The 27,997-nt window shown below is 40.8% G+C and overlaps 3 protein-coding genes and 1 non-coding gene across 6 annotated transcripts; 3 read left to right on the top strand and 1 right to left on the bottom strand.

Moving 5' to 3' along the window:
• The first annotated feature begins 253 nt into the window (after positions 1 to 253).
• Positions 254 to 7,325, top strand: LOC134863787 (KH homology domain-containing protein 4-like). 2 transcript variants are annotated; one of them, XM_063882496.1, is made up of 14 exons: positions 254 to 419; positions 1,272 to 1,524; positions 1,621 to 1,740; positions 1,898 to 1,971; positions 2,077 to 2,129; positions 2,268 to 2,467; positions 2,819 to 3,027; positions 3,303 to 3,363; positions 3,628 to 3,685; positions 3,885 to 4,120; positions 4,323 to 4,427; positions 5,401 to 5,486; positions 5,574 to 5,686; positions 6,080 to 7,325. In XM_063882496.1, the coding sequence occupies exons 1-14, from the start codon at positions 391 to 393 to the stop codon at positions 6,208 to 6,210; spliced, it is 1,728 nt and encodes a 575-aa protein (XP_063738566.1). In that variant the 5' UTR covers positions 254 to 390; the 3' UTR covers positions 6,211 to 7,325. The 2 variants fall into 2 exon arrangements, with proteins under 2 accessions (XP_063738566.1, XP_063738568.1); XM_063882498.1 differs by lacking the exons at positions 5,401 to 5,486; positions 5,574 to 5,686; positions 6,080 to 7,325 and adding an exon at positions 4,564 to 5,348.
• Positions 2,592 to 2,723, top strand: LOC134863955 (small nucleolar RNA SNORA47). The gene has a single exon (XR_010165768.1). It is a non-coding gene; the product is annotated as a small nucleolar RNA SNORA47 (small nucleolar RNA).
• LOC134863786 (fibronectin type III and SPRY domain-containing protein 2) lies at positions 6,639 to 15,959 on the bottom strand. Of its 2 annotated transcripts, none has more exons than XM_063882495.1 (13): positions 14,738 to 15,959; positions 14,236 to 14,523; positions 13,774 to 13,869; positions 13,203 to 13,436; positions 13,024 to 13,046; positions 12,667 to 12,788; positions 11,950 to 12,114; positions 11,678 to 11,812; positions 11,340 to 11,493; positions 10,281 to 10,414; positions 9,696 to 9,831; positions 9,434 to 9,610; positions 6,639 to 7,732 (listed from the first exon to the last, which is right to left on the bottom strand). In XM_063882495.1, exons 2-13 carry the CDS (start codon positions 14,491 to 14,493, stop codon positions 7,483 to 7,485), a joined length of 1,884 nt encoding a protein of 627 aa, XP_063738565.1. In that variant the 5' UTR covers positions 14,494 to 14,523; positions 14,738 to 15,959; the 3' UTR covers positions 6,639 to 7,482. The 2 variants fall into 2 exon arrangements, with proteins under 2 accessions (XP_063738565.1, XP_063738564.1); XM_063882494.1 differs by having other exon boundaries at positions 14,236 to 14,502; positions 14,738 to 15,958.
• LOC134863785 (WASP homolog-associated protein with actin, membranes and microtubules) lies at positions 15,353 to 27,997 on the top strand. The gene is made up of 11 exons (XM_063882493.1): positions 15,353 to 16,020; positions 17,676 to 17,849; positions 19,532 to 19,682; positions 20,034 to 20,203; positions 21,563 to 21,764; positions 23,473 to 23,657; positions 24,139 to 24,225; positions 24,351 to 24,446; positions 24,952 to 25,351; positions 25,782 to 25,924; positions 26,719 to 27,997. The coding sequence occupies exons 1-11, from the start codon at positions 15,436 to 15,438 to the stop codon at positions 26,869 to 26,871; spliced, it is 2,346 nt and encodes a 781-aa protein (XP_063738563.1). The 5' UTR covers positions 15,353 to 15,435; the 3' UTR covers positions 26,872 to 27,997.

The raw sequence follows: 27,997 nt of genomic DNA, 5'->3' as shown, positions 1-27,997 counted from the left end.
AATAAAAAAATAGTTTTGGTGATCTACAGTGTTCTCATAATTTTTTTAACAGCAAGACCGATGCCATCCTCTTTTAACAATCACACTCCCTGAGTTTATTTGTTGGACAATTAATATACAGAATTAATAGGTTAACGAGCCTAAATGAAAGCCTGCCTGCTAAACGTAAACATTCAAACTAGTGACTTACAAACTCTCGCGAGAGTTTTACACAAGCCTGACCAGACTTGGGTTAAAAAACATGAAAACAGCTCCACTTCCGCCTAGTCAGACTTTGCGACAAGTCGTCATAAGAAATCGACGGCCAGTGCAGACCTATGGCTCCCGTTGCCCAGCGTCAACTGTATTAAAACTGTTTTAATTCTCCTTCAGATTTAGTGGAGTGGTGCTATGTCTTCGGGAATGGCGGGACACACACCGTAAGTTTTTGTTCTCTTTTTTTAAATACATTGCGTAACTTGAGTAACACGAGATAACGCTGCACTGCATATTTGTAGCAGTAAGCTAGCAAGCCAAGCTAGCTGCATTGTTGAGGCCTGCTAATAACTGTTAGCACACGGACTATCGCTAATGGGCATTAAACGTAATACAAGTAGACCAGGATGTATGTTACAAGGATACCTGAGCTCTGCTGGCTTGAATAGTTTTATGTATATTACAAAAGTCCTAATAAGCAGGATTGTAACTTGCTAACTGAGCTAGCTCAACCTTAGCATTAGTATCAGTTACAGCTAGCTAACTTTGGCTGTTGCTGGTGTATCTGAAAATAAACTTAAAAACACGCAACGCATGTTTATTTGTAGCAAAACACAACCGGTTCGGTTAATTTCATGAAACCGAACATCGGTTTACCACCAGGCTACTTAAAAATCCACTATTTATACGTTTTTACCTTCGTAAGGAACTTTGTACCGCTTAAACCCGCTATCATCATGTTTCCACCGCCATTTGAATCCAGTGATTTGGTATTTTTTCGGGGGAAATTTCACGTGCAACATATGTCCAATTATTCAGCTACGGGGGAAAAAATGCCAAACAATTCCCATAGCTCCTCCCTCGTGTTCAACGTAATGGTTACCATCAACTTGACCTGTATTTTATCACATTTATCTCAATGCTCTAGCTTATTAGCACTAAAAGATTCATTAGATCTTATTTATATTTATATGTCAATCATTCTGCTGTACCTTCTTTTTGTACTTTTCTTAAAAGGTTAAAACTGTATATTAAACATGATTACAAGTATGCTTGTTTAATTTTTTTGTTCTCAGGTGCCTAACCAGCCGATGGGATAAGACAGCCCAACCTAAACCGAGAAACAGTGAAAATGCAACCCACTCGGTCTCTTTATCAGGAGTCGTAGGCAATGCTGGTTCAAACAGCACAACTTCCCCGTCACAACAAATGGGAGAAAAGCCGGCACCTCAGGGAGGTGTTGAAATGGCAGCAGCCATGGCTGCTAAAATAAATGCCATGTTAATGGCAAAAGGAAAGCTGTTGACTCCTCCACCATTGCTCGCAAAGGTGCTCATGATTCAAACAGCTATGGCAAATAACTGTCTTGTTTATTGTTCCATTAGAAGGCTAACCGCTTTCCTTCTCAATTCTTATTTCTTTTAGACGCCTCGACATGTGCATGTGCCAAAGACTACAGACGAAATGGTGGTCACGGAGGTTGACATAAACGATGTACCAATAAATTGCAGGGAACTTCTTACTAAAGGCAAAACACAGGAAGAGGTAATTAGAAAAAGAGGCTTGTATTTGTCAAACAATGTCAAAGAAAATGGAGAGGAAAGAAAGAGAAATAAAGAAGGCAGTTTTTTTTACAGCTTTAAATAAAATATTCTCTATAACCCCCTTATGTCTTGATCAAATATCCTTTCACCTTTTCCAGATCCGACAGTTCAGTGGAGCAGTCGTCTCAACGAAAGGCCATTACATGTCTGACGGGGAAAAGGGAATAGCAGGGTCTGTATTTAGACATAGGATTTTCTGTCCCAATTTGACAGTTATACATCACACATTGAAAAAGTTATGCCTTTTCAATGACATTTCTCATTTGCCTACTTTCAGACAAAGACCTTTGTATTTGCATGTCCAAGGGAAGAACCAAGAGCAAGTCAATAGTAAGTTTCTCTTTTAAAAAAAAAAATTAAATGTTCTCAATATGCAGTCTGGCATACTCTTCTTCTAATGTAATTCACAAATATTGTAAGCGTTTGTGTGCCTTATGACTGATGTCCAACACTTTTCTGCAACATCAGAGGCTGTGCTGAGGATAAAAGAAATCATCTCTGAAGACTTGTTGAGGGCCTCGGCAGCATCAGGAGGACAACAGGTGCCCATAATGCCTCCGCTCACACTCTACCCTCAGCCTCCTCGGCCTGTCATTACCCCATCTGCACCACGGATGCCAAACACCAACTCGGTGCCAGGACATCGGCCTGCAGCTCCTCATTCAGGGGTAGGCATACTGAACATATAATACACTAATATATTTAAATGTAGCCCTCTACAAACAACAGAGAAACATGCTCATGAATATTGATAGTCTGTATCATGTCATAGTGTCAGTCAGTATTTTCAAATGGAGGTTAAGAAAGTGAGGCAAATGAAGACCATGTTGCCTTCACTGATACCCACCTCCCAGATAAAGAAGCAGAGAGAACCTCCCTGGTCTAAAGAGAAAAGCCTTGGATTTCTGCGCCTGCTTACAAAGCTTTCTTACAATTAGTCAAACTTTTTATAGATGATTATAAACAACCAGAATATGCAGGGCACATTCATTTATCACTTTTCCCCCCCACATCATCAGAGTTTTGTGCACACAAAACTATTTGTGGGTCTGGACCAGGCGTGTCCCTCGTTCAACGTGAATGAAAAGGTCGAGGGTCCAGGAGGTTCGTACCTGAGTCACATCCAGGCAGAGACGGGGGCTCGAGTCTTTCTCAGGGGAAAAGGTTCTGGCTATATCGAACAAGCATCCAAACGAGAGTCTTTTGAGCCTCTTTATGTCTACATCAGGTATGTTCTTTTTACACCTGCTCAAAGAAGGAAGACCATGTTTGTTTAGAAGCAAACCACATATAGGTTAACTTATTTTACTAACTTAAACATTTTAACTCAATAATACCGTGACTTGACATCTTTGCTGTAAAAAAGTTATCTAATATCTAATAAATCCATGTTTGCTCTTAGTTGGGAATGAAGCGGCCATTAGGAGCCCTACTTGCATTACATGCCTCTTTCTTATTGCCCTGTTTTTTCATTTTTAAAATACGGCCATTTCTGTTTTTCAGCCACCCAAATGCAGCTGGATTGGAGTCAGCGAAGAAACTTACGGAGAGTCTGCTGGAAACTGTAAGTTCATGATACTGTGTCACAAATCAAGTTGTGAGTGTCACTGAATGAACTCGTAACAGGAGGTTTAAGAAAGTGAAACTATTAAAGCATATAGTTTTTACTGATACCCACCTCCTAGAGTAAATGGTAGCGTGAACCACCTGATCTCCAGAGATAGGTTACGAGTGCTCTGCACCTACCCACAATGCAACTGTTGAAATAAATCCGTGTAGCCTTTGTTGATTGTTATCTCACTCCTTAAATATTCCTCTCTCTCTCCAGGTGAGACAGGAAAATGCACGAATGGCGTCGATGTACACTGCCACCGGTTCAACACAACGTGAGTATTCCTCTATTCCTTGTAACTTATTCCAACAGGGTGACCGAGTATCAGGTACTAGCTGACTGCAACTTTCTTGTAAATAATCGAGTGACATCTGTAGTGGCTCAATAAGTTTAAGATACGTAACGATCAAGAACACCGTTATTGGTTCATGTTATATATGCTATTAACTCCACGTTCTATACTTTCATTTCAGCATACGCAGCACATGGATTTCCACCTAATAGCAATTACTCTAGCCAGGGATCCTGGTATAACTACCCAGCAAATGGGTATGCTGGCGGCTATTCAGCGTACCCAGGAGCCAGTGGTTATTGGAGTAATGCAAATGGTCCCCCAAGTCATTCTAACATGTCGACAAACCCTCCATCTTCTCAGGCAATGGTTCAGTATCCGGTGTGTCCTAGAAAACCACATCCCTATCTCGTCCAGGTAATTGCTAACTCTTCAACAGTTCTGTATTTTATATTTAATTTAATTATTCAACCCATGAAATGCTTTACTTTAAACCTGTCCCGACCGTTGTAAGGGGGTTATTGGTACTCAGGAGACTCTATAATGTTGTGCACAGCTTCTTTTTGTTTTTATCTGGTCACTGCAGCAGTGTGTATGTGTTGGTTTTGCTCTACTTAAGGATGCTGGCATCAGTGGGACAGTGGAGCCTGGAGGATCTTTAAACAACCCGCCCGACTCGGGAAGTCCTAAACGTCATTTCCAAGAGGGTGCTAAGGAGGAACAGGTTAGCTGATGAGTAAAACCTCTTCACATCACTGAAAGATGAAATAAAATACAAAGAAATAAAATGACATGCATTTACGCTCCGTCGCAGTTTGTTTATCTTACATGCACACCGTCTGTGTTGCTATGTGTTTCAGAAAAGCTGAGCAGGGAGTCACATTAATACGAAAACATCTAACTACCCTGGCTGACTATACACTATACATGGCTGACTAACACAGCTGAGCAGAATGTTCTGACATAGACATGTGATTGAGCTGCATCACTGTCTGTCTGAAAAGGGATACCATTTTAACCCGTTTAGGCCTAAAACGCCTGGAAAACCTATGGGCGATTTTAGAAGAACCCCCGAAAACCAAGCAGCAATTGTGTCAGCGCCTACTAAATAATTGATTTCTCAGCCTCTGTAGCAGATACAAACAAAAAGCATTTGAGAGCTTACAGCTGTGGCTTTTCATGCAAGTAAATCAACTTTCACTCCTGGGGTGCGGTTGAAAAAACTCTGGTTTAGAGTAGTAATTTTCCGTCCTCCACTCGGTTTCAAAACCTTCAAACTCATGGTCATCATCGTCGCCGTCTTTAAACATATGTATATATTCTGATGCATTTCATTGGCTAAGAGGCCGATAATTAATGCAAAAAAATACCAGAGCTCTTGTACTAGAAAATGAGGTGTCCGCTTTCCCGGCTTCAATGGTAGAATGATGCAACAGCGCCCCCAGTTTTAATGGTAGAAATGCAGCAACGCTTTCCCGGTTTAAATGGGTTAAACATCTTATCAACCCCTAAGCTCTGTCCAAACATTTCCCTGCCTGTCATCAGACAAATATCAAAGGTTTAAATTACCACTTTTTATTTAGCTTCTCATCCTTTCAACGTTTATTTTTTAATTAGGAGACAGGGTAGGTTTTGGAAAACGTTTTCATGTGTTGAAAGATTGTTTTTCTAAACCTCTTTTTATGTTTGTTGTTTAGCCTGCCAGCAGATCTCCGGAGGGTCCTGCGAACCAAGAGTCGGCACTTCCTGCCACCACTGTTGGAAAGGAGAACGTAGTAGAAAGGTCTGTGAATGGATCTAATTTCCCTTGTCAAATTATTCTTGATGAGCGTTGTGTGGTGTAGATATGGATGCGTTTCTCTCTCGATAGGATTCTGATGCCTCCTCCACCACCTCTATTTGTGGCCCCTGCCCCCGTTGCGCGCAAAAGGCCGAGAGACACAGAAGATCCCGTCAGTCGGCCTGGCATCACCGCATCAATGGGTATGCATTTCTTGATCTCAAATATCCGGAGTCTGATACCTCGGACATGTCCGTTACATGTAGTGGCATCTCCCCCCATGGAGGAATGGTGGAGGAGTGGAGACCTGTGTGACGCTCCCCACTGGTGGAACCCACTAATGCTCTTCTCCTGTATATGTCTTTTGTCTTTCCCTTGTTTTCTCTCTCAACATGTGTCCCTGGATGGCCTGTTATGGATGTGTGCTCTGCTGCCGTTTCATTTGATATCTTCCCATCCCTGGCTGTGGATCAAACGAACCCAAAAACCAACGCTAACATGGGGCTCCTCAATGGGTTTCCTTTTTTCTTTTCTCTCGCCACCCCCTCCTCCCCTTCTCTCTCCTTTTCTGTCTCCATTTTATTGCGTTCTTACAGGTGTTCCAGATGAGGTGGGTGAGAAGAAGACGAAAGTGGATGAAGATACATCAGGGCTAGTCCCCTACGGAGGAGACTCATCCGACGAAGAGGAGGAGAGGACGCGCAGCAGTAAGACCGATAACTCATAACCCCTGCCCCACCCCCACAGTCCAGGATACTCACAGACCCAAAGTCCCCATTCAATTTACCAACACACTTCTCAAACCCCGGAAAGGAAAAATCCGCCCTTGCATTTTCATTCACTGTTTTAAGACTATACCAGTGTGTTTTGACATTTTCTTACCACATTTACTACAAAGAAGGAATGCACTATTCACTTATTATTTTCCAAGCTGAATTTGGCATTTTAAAACTTGCATATCATTTGGTTCTTATTCATCTCCATATGGCACTTAGGGAGAGGAAATTCTGGATCCACTTTATGTACGACATCCTTTTTAGGACTTAGAGGCAGGTGACCAGGTTTTACAGACAGGTTGACAATCTTCATATATCATTCCTTAATAGTACAGATGATTATTAGGAAACTGGCTCTTCATGAAAAAACAAACACTGGTTTGGTCTTAAAGAAGAAAGGTTTTTTTTTCCTTGTCTTGGTGTAGGTTTTGCCATGTGTACTTCTTCTTCAGTTTTTGTTTTCCCTGTTATGTCACACAATGAGTATGAACCTGTTGGTTTTACTATGGGTGGGCATATTTACACAAAGCCCACCTATAACACTATTGTAAATATAGAAAACCCTGCCAACTAGTTCACTGATTGTGCATATTTTTGTCGCCACATTGACTTATAAAGCACATGTTGTGGCTTCATGCTCATTAAAGATTATGGTTTTAGAAAATAGTTTTTTATTTGTTATTGCTGTCTTGATAGAAAGCTTTTTCTTAAGAGTCTGACTCTAAAACCTGCACATAAGAGACAGACATTTTTGTAAAGAAAATGTCACTATTAAACAATACTCCCTTATCAGTGTGAAAGTATTCAGGGTGGATTTTCCCTTTTTTTTAAAGGGTGAATACTATTGTATAACTACAGGATTCTTTTCTTTCTTAAAACACTTTTAAAAGCATCTTCTCGCTCATCAAAAACAAGCCCTATTTTTTAATTTAAACACTTGGTCTGCTGCAGTTACTGATGATATAAATACATATTGTAAAATTCAGTGAAACTTTTTTTCTTATCTTGGAAAATGGTGTATGCCTGTTCCCATGGAATACTATAATAAAGACACACTTAAAAATGCCATGTTGTCTTTGGATCCTACACCGTTTATACAATTGTGAAGAGCCGGCATATGCGTTTACTTTTTGGGACTGTCTCCCAGAACTTTGGTAAGTAAGAAAAACAAAGTTATTTCACGTCCTCTCAGCCCTGGGGTTTATTCCATCATAATTCTGGTGTCAGATGAATGCATACTCGGGAGCCTCGATACCATTGTGCACAGTAAGAGCTCCTGGGTTATCCAGGCCGAAGCAGGGCTGGACATAACTTTGGAAGATACACTGGAAGGTGTGTAGATGTTGTTCCAGTTCCACATTAAAAAAGGACAGAGTCCCCCTCTCGTAGTCCAGTGCCACCCCGATCCGCACCGGGTTCACTGTGATCCTCAGGTCAGGACTCCAGCCGTTGTGCAGAAACTCAAATTTATGCCTAAAGAAAAAAGGGTATTTAGTTGCGATCATTTTGTCAGCCTTTGTAATTCCATTTATTACCCGTTCAGTTGACAAACAGGGAAATAGCATAACAAACAGAAATAGCTAAAAAAAACAACAGATGAAGCTGCTGAAGAATACGAGACATTATGTTAAATTGGGCGCTGTAAGCATCTCCAGGAAGAGTATAGAGCTCCTGCAGATGATGTCATATATGCTGGTCACGTGACGAGATACGACAGGGGCAGCCATTTTGGCAGTCATCGCGGCAGTAAATTGACAGGCACTGGCAGACTGTCAAGGATGGTGGATAACTGCTGTGCACCAGGTTGCACAAATAGGCGTGGGAAAAAGAAAGGTGTATCGTATTATCGCATTCCTAAAGACGCGGAGAGGAGGGAGAAGTGGATTGGAGCGATTAAAAGAGCCAGGAGCCTTCAGAAAAAGACTGAAAGATGGGACCCCCCGGCCGTTGGCTTTCGCTTATGCAGTGATCACTTCATATCAGGTGGGTGAAGGAATACAGTACAATGCTACAAAAAGTTTCTGGTCAGTTTAATTAAATTTAATTAGTTTAATTTAAGAAGTAGCACCCAGTTATTATAGCTAACGGACACTGTGATGTCCCTTTTTAACTCAACAAGTGTGGCTCTGGCGCAGCCTAGCCAGTTAGCAAGTTAGCTTGTAGCAAGCTAGTGGTAAACAAACCCGTGTTGAAATATTCCTTCTTATTTATACTTATACTTATTTATACTCCACAGTTGAATGTTGTTTACGAAGCCGGACTGACACCATTTGTAAGCCTCCAAGCTTTTGTACGCTCTGAGGGAGTCTCCTGAGTACACTGATGGAAAGCTTACAAGATAGCTGTGGATGTCTGCGTAGCGCAAGTCGGGTACATCGTCTTCAGAGCAGGAGGTTATGCTCTTGAAAAGCACACCGGGTGAATTATATGGGTCGCTTATATTTAATCTCTCTAATTTTGTACTATAAAGCCGAATTTCACTTGAATTAAAATGAGAAGTATACTCGCTCGGTAAGAAAACACTGGCACCGGTGGTCATGTTGACTGCCAAAATGGTGGCTCCCAACCAAAAGTCACGTGACCGCAGGAGCTCTATATTTATTAAGATTCTCCCACCGTTTAAACCACATTCAGCCCTTGTGTGATATGGCGCACTGGATAGATTTCCAAATGTGACAATTCAACTGTCCTGCTTTGAACCAAGATGAGTTGCCATGGCAACACTTATAAAGTAACCGATATTCCACTGTCTCCTCTACAATCAATAGGCTTCGTTGTGTAGGAGTGCATGCACAATCTGCTTAGTAAAGGGAAATTTCCTGCGGCTAAAAATATATTTCTGGCCCAGATTCCATGTACTGCTATAGTAGACCCTCAGGGGATTAGCATGCTAATTGCATCAGATTGACTGAAAATCTTTAACAACTTGGCCTCTGTAGTGAAAACATTCCCCAGCTTGTTTAATGGGAATAAAAAAGTCCATGAAGTGACTTAGCAAACAGATGTATGCATATCTCATAATGGGACATTTCTTACCTTTGAGGTCAGTTATGTAGAAGAATAAGGTTGAATACAAAGTTATGTTAACACAGCTTATGAAAATCTGTAATGTAAAACCGTCCCAAAGTAATAATACCCACAGTAATGCGTTGTTAACAGACATGATGCATTTACCTGGATGGAGTGAGAATGTGTCTCATACACCAGGAGTTGTTGTTGGCTCCGAGGTAGGAGTTCCTTTCCGTTTCCTCAGATGCAACTCCAATCCTGAACTCTGTCCCATCATCCACCTCAACTTCCCAGTAATGTCTGCCTCGCACCGGGATCAGATCCCCCAGGACAGCAACACATCTGTGCACACAGCCTTAGTTTACATATCTACACCCTTAAAAGTCCCCTTATCTTCTGTCACAAAATAAGCAATTGTTTTTTTTACCTGCTAAAGGTGTTGTTATCGTCTAAGGCCATAGCGCTGATTGGCAGCTCCTCGTCGCCATATAATATTGTGAAGCCGTCCTCAGAGATGGACAGGCAAGAATGGGCCGTTTCCTCCAGGAGGTAGAAGAGTGTACCTGCACAGGGAAAAAGCAGTGATGGAAACTATCAAAGTGGACTTACTGAATGAGTATGGTTCCCAAACTCAATTTTGAGGTACTTTCTATTTGATGCTACATTATACTTCCTACTTCACTACAATTATATAACTATCTTAAATTAGCAATCATATAGATCAAGGTGTTTAAAAACCCTGATTAATACATAAAAGATTATGCATTTTTATAAATTAAATTACCCAACATTATCGGCATTTAAAAATAGGTCCATCCTGATCACTTACATGTCATTGCAAGCTCCCAACCTGGGAAACAGGACCCATAATGGGGTCAATAGATTAATCTAAGAGGCACCTCTGGCTCTCCCATACTATTTTTTTTATAAATCAGTACTGTTACTTTGACTCCTGAATAATTCCCCCAATGTCTGAAAGTGCCATGAACAGGCTGATAGTGATGCTTCTCACCTGTCGTGGAGACGGTGATAACTTCACTCCTGTCGCTGGGCCCACCAATGTTGACTGCTCTCACAGAGATGAGGTAACGGCGTCCTGTCTGCAGCTGGATCAGACACTGACAGGTGGGCACGGCTACAATAGACCTGGAGGATTAACCAATGGGACAGAAGGCTGATATCACTTACTTTTTAAATAAACCTAATGCACAGTGATGACAACTTTTTGGGTTGGCTTTTATTTCCATATCTTCAGCAGAGTGTAAAGCCTTGGAATAACAACTCGTCTCACAACGCCTGAAATAGTAGTTGGATAAACGGGGTGTTTAACTCAGAACTTTGTCATATATGAGCAGGGATCTTTTACAATTAATACCATTGAGGTCCCTCTGTTCAAAAAATCCTGCGACTATTCAAATAAAAAAAGCTTTGCCTGTTCTCCAAAGTGATCGGATGAAACATTTAAATGAACCTAAATGTGAGGACGGTATGCGAGGCTAACAGTACTGCAGGAGCTGTGGCTAAGAATAGATTTTCTGGGACAGAGTGTCTTGATTCAGCAGCTCTATAACCATGGGACCTAAAAAATCCCAAGCAAGCACTAACAAGGGCTTGTTTATAGATGTATTGAAGCAAAAGCTTTATTAAAAGCACAGGGCAGTGAAGACCAATATCACAAGGGTGCTGCATCTTTGAAGCTCTGCAAATTCATTGACTATTTTTAGTTAACAAAAGTAAGCACAATTCAATCCTGAGCTTGTAACAGCAACCTTTGGTCACTGAGACAAATGATGTACTTAATTCCTTGAACTCCTTGGTGAATGCTTTTGTAAAGTTTTTGCACCTTCAACCTGGTGTGAGCTACAGACATTTTACACTTGATCTTTTTCATGGAAGATTTCAGAAACAGTATTAAAAGGATTATTTGTAATGGTCATGTACTGTTACTGATCACTTATTTTTAAAGTTATTTGCTATTTTAAGTGGGTTTGTTATCATTAATGTGAAACATTTTATTCTTCTGTTTTGGCCAGGATTCCATTGTAAAAAAGTGTTAATAACTAGCTCTTACTCAGTTATAGCGTTCTCGGTGCCATCAGTGCCCATCTCACTGAGATCCACCGTGTAGGAGTCTACAGGGTTGGTGTTCCCTGACTCCCAGCGGATCAGAGCAGCCTCTGGACAGCTGGTGCATTCCCTCTGCTTTATCACTGGTGGCGATGGCACTACAGCGAGAGAACAATCAGGATTTACACTCTATTCTCTCTAACATCAATCCTGTGAGGCTGGAACGATTACAAAATAGATAACAAAAGTGATTGTAGGAGACATCCTGAGACCAAAGGACAATGAACTAAACTGTCACAAGTTTTATGAACCCTCATGTTGTAGGAGTGCAACATTTATTACCTGTCATGTATAAGGCCTTCTCGCTTGCTGGGCTGATACCCGTGGTGTTGGTGGCAGTCACCCAGAGTTCATACTGAGCGTTTGGCAGTAGATCTGCCACAGTGCAGTGGGTCTCCTTCACTTTCACCTTGCTGACTGAAAAGCAAGCAAATATTTAATTATGGCTGCACTAATTACCAACATGCTGCCAATATCCTTCAGAGAAATTTCCAAATCAATGTTATTCCAACAGTAGATGGTGTTATCATGCAATCCATGTCTCTGTCTTATACCAGGTGGTGCACAGGTGCTGTCTGCTGGTGTATCCTCCAGCACCGGCCTGTAGTAGAGCTCATAGTACTCCACCGTGTCATCGGAGAACAGGCTCCAGCACACACGCAGGGACGTCTGGGAGGCAGAGTTGGGCATCTGTGGGTTGATTACCGGGGCTGATGGAGCTGTTTATATATTGGAGAAACATTTTTTCTTTGTTTTCATTCTCACGTCACGCAATCAAAAGTACAACGGTACAGGAGCAGTTTTGCATAAAATATGTAACGGCTGCTTGCTGTAGTTTAATCTCAAAGTGGACAACTATTTCTGGTTTGCTTTGTTGGTTGAATATATTTCATCCACAACGCTTTTCCACCACTACATTCCCAACTTGGATTTGACCATATCTGGTCAGGTAAAATCATCCCTAAAATGTTCTTAAAATATCACTGTAATCCTTTCAATTAGCCTTTTTAGGCTTACTATGTACAACAGCCCCCATCATAGTGAAAGCTGATGTTTTGGGAGACTTCCCATCATCACCAACTGAGCTTGTGCTTAAAATGCAATAGAAATAATCACCAACGTCTATTTCTCTGCTAAACCCAATAAATAGTCATTCAGGCAAATGATGTCTTCTAAAATTGACCCCTCATCTCTGTGTTGTAATAACAAATAGTTGATTGATTGTTGGTAGTATTGTAACTGATTTCGGGGAAACTATTTGTAAATCAGACCTGGAACAACGTTGATGGAGTCCATCATGGTTTTAACATCCGACATGTCAGAGAGGGGTGTGTTAAACTCCAGACTTGTAGACAACGTGAGCACTACCTCCTCTTTGGCAAAGTCCTCAATTCTTGTATTGAACGACAAGGAAAAGAATCAAAGTCTGATTAATACGATTATACATTTAGGTTCAAGTAGTTTAAGTCATGCTGTTTGTTTGGATAAAACATATTAATGTTCAAAAGGTGTCTACTTACATAATATAAGACTAAAGGCAAAAAAACTATTGATAGTCTATTGAAATCACACTGCAGTCAAGGACAGTCACACTATGTGGCATGCTCACTGACAAGCTTCATAATTACCTTTTAATGGTGGGCATAACTGCCTGTCAATAAAGGTCAAAGAAAGCAAATGAATAAAGTAATAAATGTAGAAATGAAATATTTAATATCCAAAAATCACTATCAACAGTTGTTTTAACATTGACAGTAAAATCCTTCACTGGAGCTAATAATCTGCACTTGAATACACGCATGGACACCTTCAGGAATAGCCTCTTGTCCTGGCTGCGGTACACCTTCTGGGCCGTCTCAATGAGCTCCTTGGAGGCATCCATGGCTCGACCACAGCCCAGCAGCTGCTTGTACAGCGCCTCCAGCTTGCCCTTCTTCTCCTCCTCCAGGCCCGCCGCCCTCTCGTCGTAACGCTGAGATAGCGTGAGTAGCACATCGTTGTAGTGTTGCTCCAAGTGCTGCTCCTGGCGGCCAAAATTCTCCTGCACACACATTTAGAAGATCACAGTTAAAAGAGATTTACATGTGTTGCACATAAAACTATCTCTGTAAAGAAAATAAATGAGGAGAGGATGATGGATAAAGGGAGGCAGTGAATAATAAGGCTGTGTTTGACTCCTGAGTTAGGGTCCTCCAGGAGACTCACATGGACTTACAAAAATGAAATCTGACATATTGAACTTTCTATTTGTCTTTGAGTTTAATAAAACTAAATTATTCAAGAAGAAGTATTCCCAACACGCTCACCTAGCCATAAAATAATACATCAATGTCAAAACACATTCCACTAAACTGAAAGTCTTTAGAGAATCACTTTACCTCCACAGTGAGAAAGATTTCTTCCAGATGACCTGCAAAGTTCTCCATTTCAGCAACTTTCCCTTGCAATTGATTCCTGACTGTGACAATCTCACTCTGAAAACAATTGAAAGTAAAAAATTATCTTTTTAATTTAATCCAGTAACAAACTACTTTTCAGCCTGTGCCGTCAGGAGGCCGTCAGCCTGTCTCTTTTTAACACAAGCTTTCAAGTGGACAGCTCCATCTTCTGGAATGTGGAACATAATTGTCATTTTAAGAAAATGAATGTGCATGTTTTAATGGATTTTCTTTTCACTAATCATCTCTAGCAGGCAGATTCTTTATTTATGATGTTTTTTTACCAAGACCATTTTAAAATGTGATTTAAGTCCTAACAAATCATTTTACTAGAAAAATATAGTAAAACAATTGTAATGTTTCATTCATACATCATGGACAAAATATGTGTCAACATCTCACCTCAGTTTCTCCTTCTTTGAACACATTGTCATCATCCAGTTCATATTCTGGTGGAGTGGGAGAAGGAAGGCTGTCCTCACAGGGCTCAAAATGAAGGGACTCATTAGTGTCCACAGAAAACCTCTGGTAGGTGGACACACCTCGGGTGGCCCTCGCTTCTCTGTCTGCCATTATGGTTGAGTTTCTGCTCAAATCCTGGTGCTCAGCTTCCTCTGCAATCACATCAAGTGTGCCTCCTCTGATCTCAAACAAGTCCATGAGAAGAGGCTGTGGGAGTTCCAAAAGTTTCTGATGACAGGTGTATTTACTTAAGTCCTTTATCCATCCACAACTTTTAAGAACAAATAATTATGTTTCCAATAATAACTAAACAGAATAAACACACAAGAGAATAACTCAAAAATATACTCTTCATTCATTAACCCCAAAAGTTGTCACTAACATAACAGTCTGCTAGTAATAAAATGATGAATTGTGATTATATTATCTGATGCATGTTTACCTTGATAAATCAGCAAACCAGTCGGTTCTCAACGGCCATTTTAGGCCAACACGGGTCTCCGACAAATCAGCTCTGTGGGCAGTCCAACCCTCACCCAGCAGCTGTGACGAAAATAGATGGTAGGCTACTCGGATTGCTCAAATATCATAGGAATGCCAAACACACACATGCAGAAAGTTGGATATTTATTGAAAGAAAGCACACAACTAATAATAAACCTTCGTTTTGATAACACTGTATACTTATGTAACTTAAAACCGATATCAGTTTTCATGTATTGCTATTAAGGAGGTGGAATTCCCCTAACATGTGATTCAAAGGTCGAAGTTGAAAACATTGCATGGATATTATGATGCCTTCCTGGTTCCTCGTTAATAACACAATTTGCTATTTCAGTACATTGGAAACGAACTAAAATAGCTAATACTGATGATGTTACGTTAGAAATCAAGCAATACTTAACCGTTCTAACCATATAATATATACAATACTATATATATAAAAAGAGTTGTAAGTCGATGGGATTGTATCAAAATGGCAAATGCAGTTGTTATATTTTTAAATGTTGTGCTCTAGTGAAGCAGATAGTTCCGGATATATCAGAGATCCTTGAAGGCGGCTTACGTCACATCAATGGCTGACATGGTAAACAGAGCCAAAAGCTTCTCGGGGGCCGAAGTGAAACAACTGTTTTTAAGATGAATAACGTAGAAACTGAGCGTTTGGACAGTCTGGATGGGTGGGTGGCGGTGAAAAGTAACATATTTGAAGAACCGGAGACGTTTAAGCTGGGTTTCATCGTACAGTGGAGCGTCATCGAGTGTAAATTCGCCGTCACCTGCCACAACCGGACGCTACAGCGACAGAAACGCAGAGCTGAGGGAGTCTCCGGAGACCCTCAGGTGAGCTGGGCCGGACTCTTCTCCGTCAGCGACCTCAAACACATCCACTTGCAGTTCACGTGTGTAGCGGACATCTTGACACACTGCTTTCCGGACTTATCAGAGTTCGACCAAGGCAACATTTGGGACCTGCTCTTCCTGAGTCGCAGCAGGTCAGGAGGTCCCGGGGAGGATGATGATGAGAGGGATACAGACACGCCGTGCAGGAAACTGGAGAAATACTTCAGCACGGCTATTGACGTGTGCGGAAGAAAGATTGTGCTCGACACGTTGTTCACGCAGGATGAGCGGGATGTTGAGGAGTACTTTGAAAATCTGCAAGAGTTCAAGAGGAAGAGCATGCAGGAGGAGATGTCGAGGGCCAAGGGTCACGTGCGACAGGTGAGGGGGGTATGACAGGTGAGGGATCAAATGAGCCACAGGTGCTCAGGTTCACATCGATCGCAGGCAAACGTATTTTACAAGCCTGGCCAAGATAGAGGCCTCCTATTGGTCTGTGACTTAACAAATCAAACTTATGCAACATTTAATTTGTATTACACTAGACAAATAGGACATTGCATATTTTATTTTAATATTTTTTTGTTGAAACGTTCAGTCCTTGCTTCCATGTCATGTTAACGATTGAATCCTAATCCATTACGGATATTATGACTACGCAGGATAAATAAGACACACCTCTTGTGTATTGGTTTTTAGGGCTTCTTCTATTTTCTGTGGATATTGTTATCAAAATGTTCCCTTTAAAAAAAAAATGTTTTACTAGCTTCCATGTCGTGGGATCCAGTATAATATAGGGATCCAGTATAATATCATATATATCTTTTAATTAAAGTCTCTCATATTTTCACTAATTTTGATACTATGAAAATATGACTCAAAGTCGATGTGCAGACTTGATTGAATGTCTGTCAAATATCAAACCACAAACTACCTTCACACCTGTAATGTCTGTCATATTCTCTTAGGATATAAATAGACTTCGCTGTGTTTCAGTTTGTCCATGTTTTCTTTTCTTGCCTCTATATAAACCTATAGAAGTATAAGAAGCTTTCTTTGATGCAGTAAAAAAATACAGTGTTTACAACCACACTAATATTATCTGAAAGAATGTTACACTTCTAAATGTTGGATTGGTTGGACGAAGATTTAGTAAATGCTTAGTAAAGGAAACTCCTGCAAGCTATATTTCCCTTAATTATTTTCTTTTGAATATTCCCCTACTGTACATGAGTTACAGCACACAGTGGTGTTACTGGTCTACCATGACACAGCAAATATTTCCTGTTTGTTTGTGTATGTATCTTAAGACTTTGCAACATCACCATCACTGTTTGTTTTATCAGTCTGTGATTGTTTACCCTTTGACAAACCTTTGAAATAAATTGATTTGTACACAGCAATGCAGCTTGACCCTCCCATCCTGAACATTTTATTTACTTAAGATTAGTTCACAATCCAGTCAGCTACACAGCAACATCTCTACAACTAATGCATTTGATACAAAATATGCAGTTAAACCACCTTTAAAATCATATAATGCTTTGTTGACACTGTGTCAGAGAGCAGATCGTGGTCTTAGCTTGATGGTGTTGGATTTTATTTGCACTTTATCTTACAGCTAAGCCTTATAATGTCGCCCTCTAGTGCATACAAAAGTAGTGAATTATATTGCACAGGTTTGAGTATCTTCAATAATCCGTCATTCACACCTACATCACTAAACCGTGTTATTTCCCTTTCCTGACAACATTTCAGTAATTGATCAATCTGACCGAAGTGAATACAATGTTTGTGATCTAAGTTCTCGTCACATGGGAAACATTTGTTTGCATTCATTGTCTAAGAAATGACTCCAGGAATCAAAAGTGGCATGAACCGACAACTTCTTAGGTCGACCTTACATGATGGTTTATTCTCAAATGACTACTATTGACTGTTAAATTAGTGCTGTAAGAAAAGGCATCTAGAGAAAAGCTTGGTTGTGCGCTCAGAATAAACCCAGCTAATGGCGTTTATGTCTTCCATGTTCGCAGCTCCTGCAGAGTCATGGCAGTGCAGACCGAATGGTGGCGCTGCTGCGTATCTACGAGGAAGAGGACGAGGCGTATCAGGACCTGGTCACTGTGGCCACCACCTTCTTCCAGTACCTGCTGCAGCCTTTTAGGGACATGAGAGAGCTGGCCTGCCTCTACAAGATGGAGATCCTGGTAAAAATAGACATGTTATTAGCAGCTATGTTTTTAAGATGTGGTAAATTATTATATATATTTTTTTATTTTATATAATTATTGAATTTCTTCTCATCAGCAATTTCAATGTTAACCAAATTAACTGAAAGGTGGAACATCCTCAACTCAAGAAGAACATTTTGCCTTATTTAATGCGAATACACATTTATTGCCAAAGAACATTGTGTTATGTAACTGCTTAAAGATGCCAGTACTTGTGTTATACGCTCACAGTTCCTCCCACTATTTGTATCACTGTCTAAACACTTACCTTGCAGCTTTCTTTCTTTACAAACATTTCCAATAACTCCAGACTGTGCACAGTTCACAAGTTAAGATCTATTGACAAAAGATAGTAAAGTCATCCATTATCCATAGTGTGGGTTTGGCAATCTGGGGACCCGGATTTGCATCTTGGGCAGTGGTGGCAAAGTGGTTAGGGGCTTGACTGGAAGGTCACCAGTTCAAGTCCCCGAAAGACCAAGTGCTACCGTGGAGTCCCTGAACAAGGCACCGTTCCCTACACTGCTCCCCGGGCGTCGTACGTATGGCACCGTATAGCCCACTGCTCCTAACACTAGGATGGGTCAAATGCAGAACATTGAGTTTTCCCACGGGGATTATTAAAAGTACATCTTTCTTTTTTCTTTCATTACCTATATTGACTACACGACTGCATTTTATCTAACAAAATAATTAGATTGGCTATATAAGAACAATATTGGGACATGGTTTAGCTTATTTTGCTACAATTCAAAGTGTTTGGACGGAATATTTTACCTGGGCATTATGACAGTCGACGTACCTTGTACTTCAATTACATAATGTATGTAAGGGAAATACTTTTCCTTACATACAAAGCGCTCAATGGTCAGCCACCATCCTTCCTACAGGATCTTTTAATCTCCTATTGTCCCAAGAACATTAAGATCCAAAAGTGCAGGTCTGTTGGTGGTTCCCAGAGTTCACAAAATAAGATCAGGTGCTAAAGCTTTTGGCTACCAAGCTCTGGTCCTCTGGAACAAACTTCCATTGTTTATTAGAGAGGCAGACAGTGTGCACACATTTAAGAGCAGGCTGAAGACTTTCCTCTTTGGTGCAGCGTACAGTTAGGACTGGTTTTAAACTCCTCATGGACCCTTCATTTTATTATTGTATTCTAACTGTATCTGTGTCATTGTGTTATGTAACCATTCATTGGTATTTTCATTCTTATCTTGTCGTTTTACTATATTGTTTTATATTGTCATTCGTGTTTGCTGATTTGTGAAGCCCTCTGAGACAAATGTGATTTGTGATATTGGGCTATATAAATTAATTTGAATTTGAATTTGAATTAATTAACGGTGGAAATCCCAGTACGGACTATATTTAATTCATTGATCAATAAAGTTCCCTTTCAGTCTTAGCTACATGTCATTTGGAAGCCCACTACAGCATTAATGTAAGGATTGGCCTTCTTTCCGCTCTACATCATGGTCCAGTTGTATACCTGTACACACATGATGGTGGATTGGTTGACACAATTTAACTTTTTTGTGTTCAATCCAAGCAGAATGTGTAAACAAACTTTAACAATAAGCTGAATTTAAAGTATCTGCCAGAAACCTGCTTTGAATCCCAGAGTGTAAAACTGTCCCCTGTTTTTCTGGGTCCTGCAGAAGTCTTTAGAGTTTGAGGACTTGGGTCCTAAGAGAATTGAAGCTCTGGAGAAGGAGGCGGAGGAGTGGAGAACGAAAGCAGAAGATGCGGTCGCCTCAATTCAGGACATCACTGTCACCTACTTTGCACAAACTTCAAAAGCTCTGGCTGGTATAAGTTGCTATGTTTATTTCTCTTATTTCTGTATGAATTTATGCCTTTTTATGTGTCTTCCTCCGCACAGGAAATGAAGTGCACTCAGAGTCCCTAGTTGCACTGCAACTGCAAACAACATATGTGATTTTATAAAGTTATTTCATATTCAAGTCCACACTTGGATAGGTCAGGAATATGTAAATAACTAAACTCAAAACTGTATTTTATGACCGCTGCCATTCTGTTTAAAACCTCACATTGATTAGATTTTACTTTTGTATAAGTAGCCATCCTGATTTTTAGCTGCTAATATATACTTGCTTTGTGTGACGCAGACATAATGGTCCTTTGTGATTTAATATCCAGGTATGTCAAAGCAGATGGAGGAGGACAAGACTCGTTTCGGAGCTGCTGCCTGGGCATCTGCAGCCCCCAGACTGGAGAAACTGCGCTTCCTTTTGGCCAAAGAAACCCTGCAGCATATGAGAGCTAAGGAGATGTGCCTGAACCGCAAGAAAAACGGCATCAGAGAAATGGTACATTTCCATAATCCCCAGTTTTAAAAAAATGGTTCTGTAATTATTCAGCACAGTCCCTAATGGTGAATCAGGCTGGGTTTATTATTCAGATCTATCTGTAACTTATCTCTTGTAATACTATGTCTGTAGAGATGTGATACAGTGAATCTTCCACTTGGTATGCAAGTCTGATGTGAATATCTGGCTGCTGTGGTCCTTTGATCTATTTATAAAGCCTCGGTAAAAACACAGAAATTTCCCTTGGTACACCCCCAAAACCTGCATGCATGAATAAGTCAGTGCATCTGAGTCTATTTACATTCTCGAACGTGCCAGCTACTGTATCTGCATATCTGTGAGTGAAGGGGGCTGTACTTCTAATGTGAGGATCACAATATTTTGGGTAAACCACAGCCAGCTCTTTCTATCGTAGGGTGTCATGCTGCATATTTTGGCTTTTTTGTCAAAGAACACCTTCAGCAGCTTTACCTTAATGTGGCTGCATTATTCATCCGTGTCAGCTCTTTAAAAGTCAGGATGCCAGCAGTATCTACCACGGTGAGCTCACCATGAGCCCTCACAGACACAGATGTACGTGAGCATTGGAAAATAAGATCAATACACTGTACCCATGCAAAATCTTGCCATGTGTACTGCACATTGTGACACCATACTGTATGTATTGTTTAAAATCAATGCACTCTGTACAGCCCTATTGATCTACCTAGCTATATTCACACAGTGTAGCATTTGTATACATTTTTTGACATTAACTACAAGTCAGGAAAACCAAACATAACTCTCCTGCCTTGCAGGTAGCTGGTTGTTTCAGTCTGTTGCATCACAGTGTGAGAAACAAACTGTCTTGAAAGGTTACCAAGGTTATAACAGATTAATTTAAATGCCCTTGTTATCCAGTTGAAGGACACTCTGAAGCAATCGTTTTATTATTATTTATTTATTTCACCAGGAAGTTGCTTCAGATAGAAATAATGGCAGAGACAGCACAACAGTGTGAGGTTAAATATAAATGAACACAACAGACAGAAAGTACAACCATCAACACTCAAGGAAGAGAATATATCCGTCTCATTTAAAAACCGTATCAGTTACACAGACTTTTTACATCTCAAGGCAAACAATACCAAGCAGAGATGTCTTGAATATGATTATGTTGAAGATATTCTTTCACAAAATAGTTGAGTTTAAAGTAAAATCCATTCAAGGTGTATTTCATCGCACCCATTTTATTAAAAAAATAGCCTCTTACAACCTCCTCCATCTCTTCAGATTACTGAACCAAGATTAAGTCTCTTCAAGGTATTTGCATACTGAGATGAATAACTTGTCTGACTTGTGTCTGTTGTTGCGGTGCAGCTGGGCAGCCTGTCTGGCCGGGTCAAGAGCCACAGAACTGATCCCAGGTTTGAGGACGGGCAGCAGGAGGACACAGTGGACCAGTTGGAGATAAGATTTTATGAAACCCAACTCGAGCTGTACGACACCAAGTTTGAGATCCTGAAGAACGAGGAGCAGCTGCTGGTGGCTCAGATAGACACGGTGCGACGGCAGATTAAAGGTAGATGACACATGACATGAACAGACAGGTGATGACAGTAATGTCCTTGTGCAGGCGGACGGTGACTCATACTGACGTAAAAATATATGGAGCACTTTTATTTTTAAAACGTTTTTATTAAAGAAAACATAATGGCAGAAGCTCAATTACAAGTTACTGAGAGAGGGCTCAAGATCATCTCATTCTGTGAAGCTGTAATTGGAAAAAATAAAGGCCGTCACACAAAAACACAAATGTCTATGAGTGGATGCACTTGAACAAGGTAATGCTTTGCGATATAAAAGCCCTGCACTAGCTGAAGGGTCACACATTAACTGTTCCTGTTGTCACTGTACTCATGCTTATGCAGACAACTAAAGTGTAAGCGTGATTTTCCTCAGGCATGTACTGGATTTATGAGGAGAAGGAGCTCCTGGTGTCAGCAGGAGGTTTTTTTAAGGCATTTTTTAATGTGGATTTATGGATGTTTATGCATTTCTTTGTTCGATGTTTAAGGAGTTAGGACTCTTAAGAAGGAGTACAATTTGGAAGCTAATTGTGGAGGTGCGTGTTAGAGGGAAAACATTTTTATTTTTTCATTTGGGTAACTGAACCTTTTAAAGTACTTCCATGTTGTGATGTTGACTCAGTGAAAAGGCACATCTCTGTGGTTGTGTTTATTAGACTGCGTTACAATGTCAGGACTCTCTAGAAGATCATGTCACACTTTTGTTAAACATGTTTGTTACAGGACTGTTTATTATGATGTACAGGGGTTTCGGTTCTTCTGGCCGCTCTGTGTCTCGTACACTGGGTTTACTTCAGGGACATATTTTGTGCATGTAAATAATGTCCTAATTGCTCCTCCTGGGACATCTGGTGTTGGCGTCCAGGTTGTGTGCCTGTCTGTGTCTGTCACTTCAACTGGTTTCAGTTTATATTCCCGACATAAAAGTGGCAAGGTGTCGTCTACCAGTTGCTGCTTGGAAACAAAAGCTGCAGGACAGCTGACAGAAAATTTGAGAGGTTTGAATCCAAGGAGGCTGCTGAATTTAATGAGCTTTTCAGTGGAGTTCCAAGTTTATACTGTAAATAAAATGCTCATCAGTTTGCAAGGTGTTTTTTCCAACTACTTGTTGTAATGTATGAATAATTAATAAGAGATCTTTGTTGCTCCCAACAAACGCAGATGACCTGGTTTCTTGTATTGCATGTAAACGTTGAAACTAAAACGATCTGTGCTAGTCAGATTAACCTGAGAAATACAGTTTAGATGCATCGGGTCTAAATTAAATTAAGTAATTAAAGCTGACTAAAATCAATGATTTCTCTAAATTTAGGAATTGTTTTGTTTATTAGCCAGAAATATACCTGCATTTATCAGGCTTTCATAACCCCTTCACCCTATTCAGAAAAGTGTTTCCTCACATGCTGTTTCAGAAATAAGCTTACCAACAAATCAGGAAAAGAATCAGACTGTGTCAAGTGCCTATACAGCTTAACCTGCACGACTGTGGTTTATATCACACAGTCCTAGCTTGTTGGTGTGGCATATGGGTGCACAAAGTTTTAAATAGACGTAGCACATTTTTACATGACTGAGCACAATGTCATCTCTGTTTAAAATAATAGAAAGCTGAAGGGAAGGTGTTAGTTACACTTGAGTGAGTTTAAAGAGCAGTGTTTGAACAGGTTAACGGTGAGTGATGGGACTGGCTTTGTGTTGTAGAGCTGAAGGATGAGGTGGTGTACTACGATGTGTGTGAGGATCCAGAGGAGCTGCACAGCTTGTTCCACACAGGTGTTCAACAGAAGGACTCTCCCGCTGTCACTCAGCTCAAAAGACGGCTGCAGACCTTGGAGACCAAGAGAGGCAGCATCTGTTCCCGGAGAGCTTACCTCCGAAACAAAAAGGTGCGGGCGAGGACCGAGTCAGATTTTTAAATAGCAGATAATACAATACATTAAAATAGGTTTGTGGCGTGTTCCTCACTCCATCGCTTCACAGCTCATTGCTTTAAAAGTATTTTTTTGCTATACTGTTTTATTTTTAGCAGAGTAATTGAAGCACAGTTGGTGCAGTTGGCATTTTCTCTTGTTGCTGGCTGCATGTGTCTGATTTAAAAAAACATTTTATTGCTCAGAACAAAGTGTAAAGAATCCCCTGGTTAGTTAGAGGCTCCCAGGAAGAACCCACAGTTATCAACAGGCATGAATATCTACAAAGGCAGCAAAAAGAGCAACATCGTTATATTTCAAAAACGTTCTCCTTAATTGCTGAGGCGTTATTTGCCCATTGTTATCAGTTTTCCTGCATTTGATCTACTTCTACAGTAGCTGCCATTTAATACTTTTATTTATTTTTAAGTGTGGGGATGTCTGTGTGTGTTGTTAGGATCAGTGTATGGAGGCCCAAGAGCAGAAGCAGCTTCCCGCCAAGCAGAGCTCCATACTCTTCAACCAGCATCATCAGGTCCACCTGGTACGTCACCACGGCAACAAATCAATCTACAGAGAAGCTTGAAACGTCGGCAGAAGATGACGCAAATTACGCTAATTCACTTTTTTTTCCTTGTATCTCTCACTGTCACTCTCTGTTGTCAACAGAAACGAGAGAAGAGGAAAGAGGAGGACCAGAAGAGGAAAGAGTGGGTGGACACGGAGCGAGAGAAAACTCTGAGCAGATTACGATCCTTCAGAGAGGTCAGGCTCTCTCATTGTCTCTGCTCAATTAAACCCAAGAGGCTTTATACATGCTTTATCTCAACATGTTGTTATTAACTACTCCACCCAGAGTACCTTGGTAGCAGGGCGTGGTATCGGTGACATTTGAGGTATCAACCAAAATAACCTAGTACCAAATACAAACAATTAAGTAGCAAAGAGTGTATACAATGGAAGTATTTTTAATCAATCAAACGATACCAGCCCTGTTTGAGCCCGTGTCTGCAGTGCATGCCATGATGTTTAGTTCAGACACACGCATTGTAATGACTTTGGCGTTCCTGTGCGTCATCAGTGAGTAAAAAATATAACTTTCAAACCCTTTTCCCATGCGTGCGTGTTTGCACAGTCTCTGTCATTTCAGTTTAAACTCGAGTCACTGTGAGAGCTATTTAAAACAAAACATGTGTTGTGCCTCTCTTAAAACAAGACAAGGTAATGTTCTCTTTCTAAAAAACATTCACCTTCTCTTTGTCTTTTCAAGAGACGACATGGCCAGTACATCCTGAAGACTCCTCAGTCCAGGATGTCTCCCACAGAGTGTCCCTCACAGCCTTTGTCCATCATCAGCCTGGGCCCACCCGAGGGCCCCCCCCCTGTCCGGCCTGCACCCAGACGCAATAAAACACCCAAGAAAAAGCAGCCACGAGACATACCTGTCCAAATCTTCTCTGCACCGCCACCTCCAACAACAATAACACCCCCCACTGCACCTCCTCCCCCACCACCTCCTCCTCCTCCTCCTCCTCCACCTCCACCACTGCCCCCCGCTTTCCGGCCTCCACTTGTCAAAGCTTCACCTTCCTCTGAAGACAAACCGATGCCTCTCAGTGAAAAAGAGGACCCTCCTTTTCCAGCCAAGAACACGCTCAAACAAAATATAGGTGAGGACGAAACACACGCATGATAATTCTGAGTTTTATGAACCTGTCAAAAACACAGAATGTACACATCCATGCAATAAACCACAGTACAGTTGGGTGTGTGAATTTGTCAGACTGCAGGGAAGATTGTGTGTGTGACTGTACATGGTGTTCTATCCTAAATTCCCAGCTTCCCCCATGAGGCCAGAGCAGGCGTTTTCCTCAGTTGTCTTCCTACTGATGCAAACTCAGCTCCAGGGTGTCCTGTAATGTCCAGCACCAGTTAATATTTTCCAAGCCATTCAAGAGCAATTTGTTTTTCCCCAAAATCTCGGTGTAGTCTATTTTTGTATTGTAAAAATGTTACGACGCAGAGACAGTTCTTTCTCACGTCCAGCTTCTTCAAATATCATAAAAGTATCTGTTTTCCTCTATTGCTGTATTACTGCAGGAACAATGGACGAAGTGTTGGCCTCATTGCAGCGTGGACAGATTCAGCTTAAAAAGGTCTCCGCTCCAAAGACAGCATCTCCTGCTGGGGACTCGAGGAGTTTTCTGATGACTGCCATTCGACAGGGAGTCACCCTGAAGAAGGTGAGAGGTTTTTGAAGAGCAGAGATCCGGACAAATCTAGGTTACATATCAGCCAGGCCAATATATTGACTGATCTCTGCCTATTGCACACAACATTGCAAAATACTAGCATGTAGTCCTGGGATGATACAAACATTTTATTTCAAGATGACCCAAGCCATAATAATTCTGACTTCTGACATAATGGAAATAATCATTAAAGCATCTTTAGAACTCTTGGTACTAAATCATACTTTACCTTACATTTGATGAAGAAACACCTTTTTTATTGCATGAAAGACATCTTTATTTCTCAGTGAAAGTCATAAAGTGTCCTTTATAAAATGAGGGATACCAAAAAATGTTGTGCTCTATCTTAGATGATAATTCCTGCATTTCTTAAATCAGGCTCTCATTCCACACCTCCCCACCATTCGTCTACAAGCTAGACAGCTGTTTTATGTCACTTGATATTCACCATTTTCCTAATATGGCAGATCAACTACACTCAAGTTATTGTGAGTTTTTTCTATTGAGTTTCATGATAAAATCCTATATTGTCCCATGCCGACTAGCAAGTGTAATGCTGACCTTAGAGGCAGCAGCAGTCACAGTAGTCCTAACGTTAATAACCGCTAGAATTGATGGATCAATAACCGCTGGACAGTGTCAGGATCCTTGGGTTGTGCAGTCGGGCTCAGTGGCGTACTTCCTGGCTAAAAGACATGTTTAATGTTATTACTTACACCAGGGCTTTGTGAATATGTCAAAAATACTGTATATCAAACTAAATATTAAATCTTGTTGTGCTGTAGATGGTTCCTTCACATGTAGAAGTACCGGCTAGCGATGAAAACGAGCTTGAGCGCAGCATCAAAGCCGCCATGATGAGGATGAAGAAGGTTGCAGCCGACTCTGACTCTGATGACAGAGAAGACGAGACACACAGCACCGACTGGGACAGCTGAACACACACACCCACATACATACCGATGAAGTCTTTCTCAACATTACCCCCTCTCTGTTTGCTTGATGGTTCTGAACTACAGCTTATGTTGCTGCCAAATGTTCACAGAAAAGCTTCCTCTTAGACACGGATGGGATTACGCCTCTTCTGACTTTAACATTGCACTTTTCAAAATAGCCCTGAGATGTTGTAATACATCCAGAATTGCTCAAATCCAACCAGCCAGCTAGAGGCAGAATCAGGATTTAGTCTTCTTAAAAGCTGCGGGTTTGCAGAAATCCAGAACCGAGCAAATGAGGCGTTGTGTTTCAACGCTCATTAAGGAGAAAAGCGGAGCAGTGGGGCTGTAGTACAGTGTGTAAATGATTGAATTTATCCCAACTCGCTGCCTGAAGGCCTTGTGAGACTGCACACAGCAGGGGAAGCCTGTGCTTCACACGTACACTGTCACAAATACTCAGTTTCCCACATTAAAGAGTCTAAACTGGGCTCATTTGAATTATTTTGAATGTAATGAAATCTGAACAATTGTTTTTTTGTGTTCTACCTGACCCAATAAGGGCTGTAGCAAACTGAGTTTTTTTGCATTATATTACTAAACACATGAAGTGCAGCACTGTTAACTATTTACAGCCTTCATGTCTTTGTCGACGTCTGGCTTTTGATGCACTACTTTTTCTTTTAGTGTCAGAAATGTGTGAATGTTTTAGGCTTCATTTAAGTGAAATTGTAATGTTCCTCCTAGATGCCATAAGAAATGTTGTGACTAGTAAAGAACACAAGACCATACTTTTTTAAATAATCAATACTTCCTCTAATTATTAAAATTCCCTGTAATTTACAAGGCTCTGTCTACATGTGGTTAAATCTGCTGCAGCATTAGCAGACGGGTTGTGAATGTTTAGGAAAAGACTCTGACCTTTTGAACCTTTGACACAGCACTTACCTGAAAAGACAAGCCTTTAATGTATTATGTACACAAAATACAATACTGTAGGGCAAACAGTATTTAACGGTTTGCCAACAAAATGTTTAATCACTGCAAAGATATGAAAGTGTGTTGCTGCTAAGGGCTGCGGCTGAACTTGTACTCCTGAGTTTTAAAAATAAATGATGTTGGATCATAA

The sequence above is a fragment of the Eleginops maclovinus genome, chromosome 4, assembly GCF_036324505.1.
Source record: "Eleginops maclovinus isolate JMC-PN-2008 ecotype Puerto Natales chromosome 4, JC_Emac_rtc_rv5, whole genome shotgun sequence".
NCBI classification, from domain to species: domain Eukaryota; kingdom Metazoa; phylum Chordata; class Actinopteri; order Perciformes; family Eleginopidae; genus Eleginops; species Eleginops maclovinus.
This window is presented reverse-complemented; position numbering and strand designations above follow the sequence as displayed.

What these genes read in the sequence shown, in the direction of transcription:
- LOC134863787 (XM_063882496.1), top strand. Translation starts at nt 391, where the DNA reads ATGTCTTCGGGAATGGCGGGACACACACC. An exon ending in GAACCAAGAGCAAGTCAATA is followed by an intron (nt 2,130 to 2,267) that starts GTAAGTTTCTCT and finishes CTGCAACATCAG; the next exon opens with AGGCTGTGCTGAGGATAAAA. An exon ending in TGCCACCGGTTCAACACAAC is followed by an intron (nt 3,686 to 3,884) that starts GTGAGTATTCCT and finishes CTTTCATTTCAG; the next exon opens with CATACGCAGCACATGGATTT.
- LOC134863786 (XM_063882495.1), bottom strand. Translation starts at nt 14,493, where the DNA reads ATGGACTTGTTTGAGATCAGAGGAGGCACACTTGATGTGATTGCAGAG. An exon ending in ACAAGAGGCTATTCCTGAAG is followed by an intron (nt 13,047 to 13,202) that starts GTGTCCATGCGT and finishes CTTTATTGACAG; the next exon opens with GCAGTTATGCCCACCATTAA. An exon ending in GAAGGCCTTATACATGACAG is followed by an intron (nt 11,494 to 11,677) that starts GTAATAAATGTT and finishes CTCTCGCTGTAG; the next exon opens with TGCCATCGCCACCAGTGATA.
- LOC134863785 (XM_063882493.1), top strand. Translation starts at nt 15,436, where the DNA reads ATGAATAACGTAGAAACTGAGCGTTTGGACAGTCTGGATGGGTGGGTG. An exon ending in AGCATCATCAGGTCCACCTG is followed by an intron (nt 24,226 to 24,350) that starts GTACGTCACCAC and finishes TGTTGTCAACAG; the next exon opens with AAACGAGAGAAGAGGAAAGA. An exon ending in AGGGAGTCACCCTGAAGAAG is followed by an intron (nt 25,925 to 26,718) that starts GTGAGAGGTTTT and finishes GTTGTGCTGTAG; the next exon opens with ATGGTTCCTTCACATGTAGA.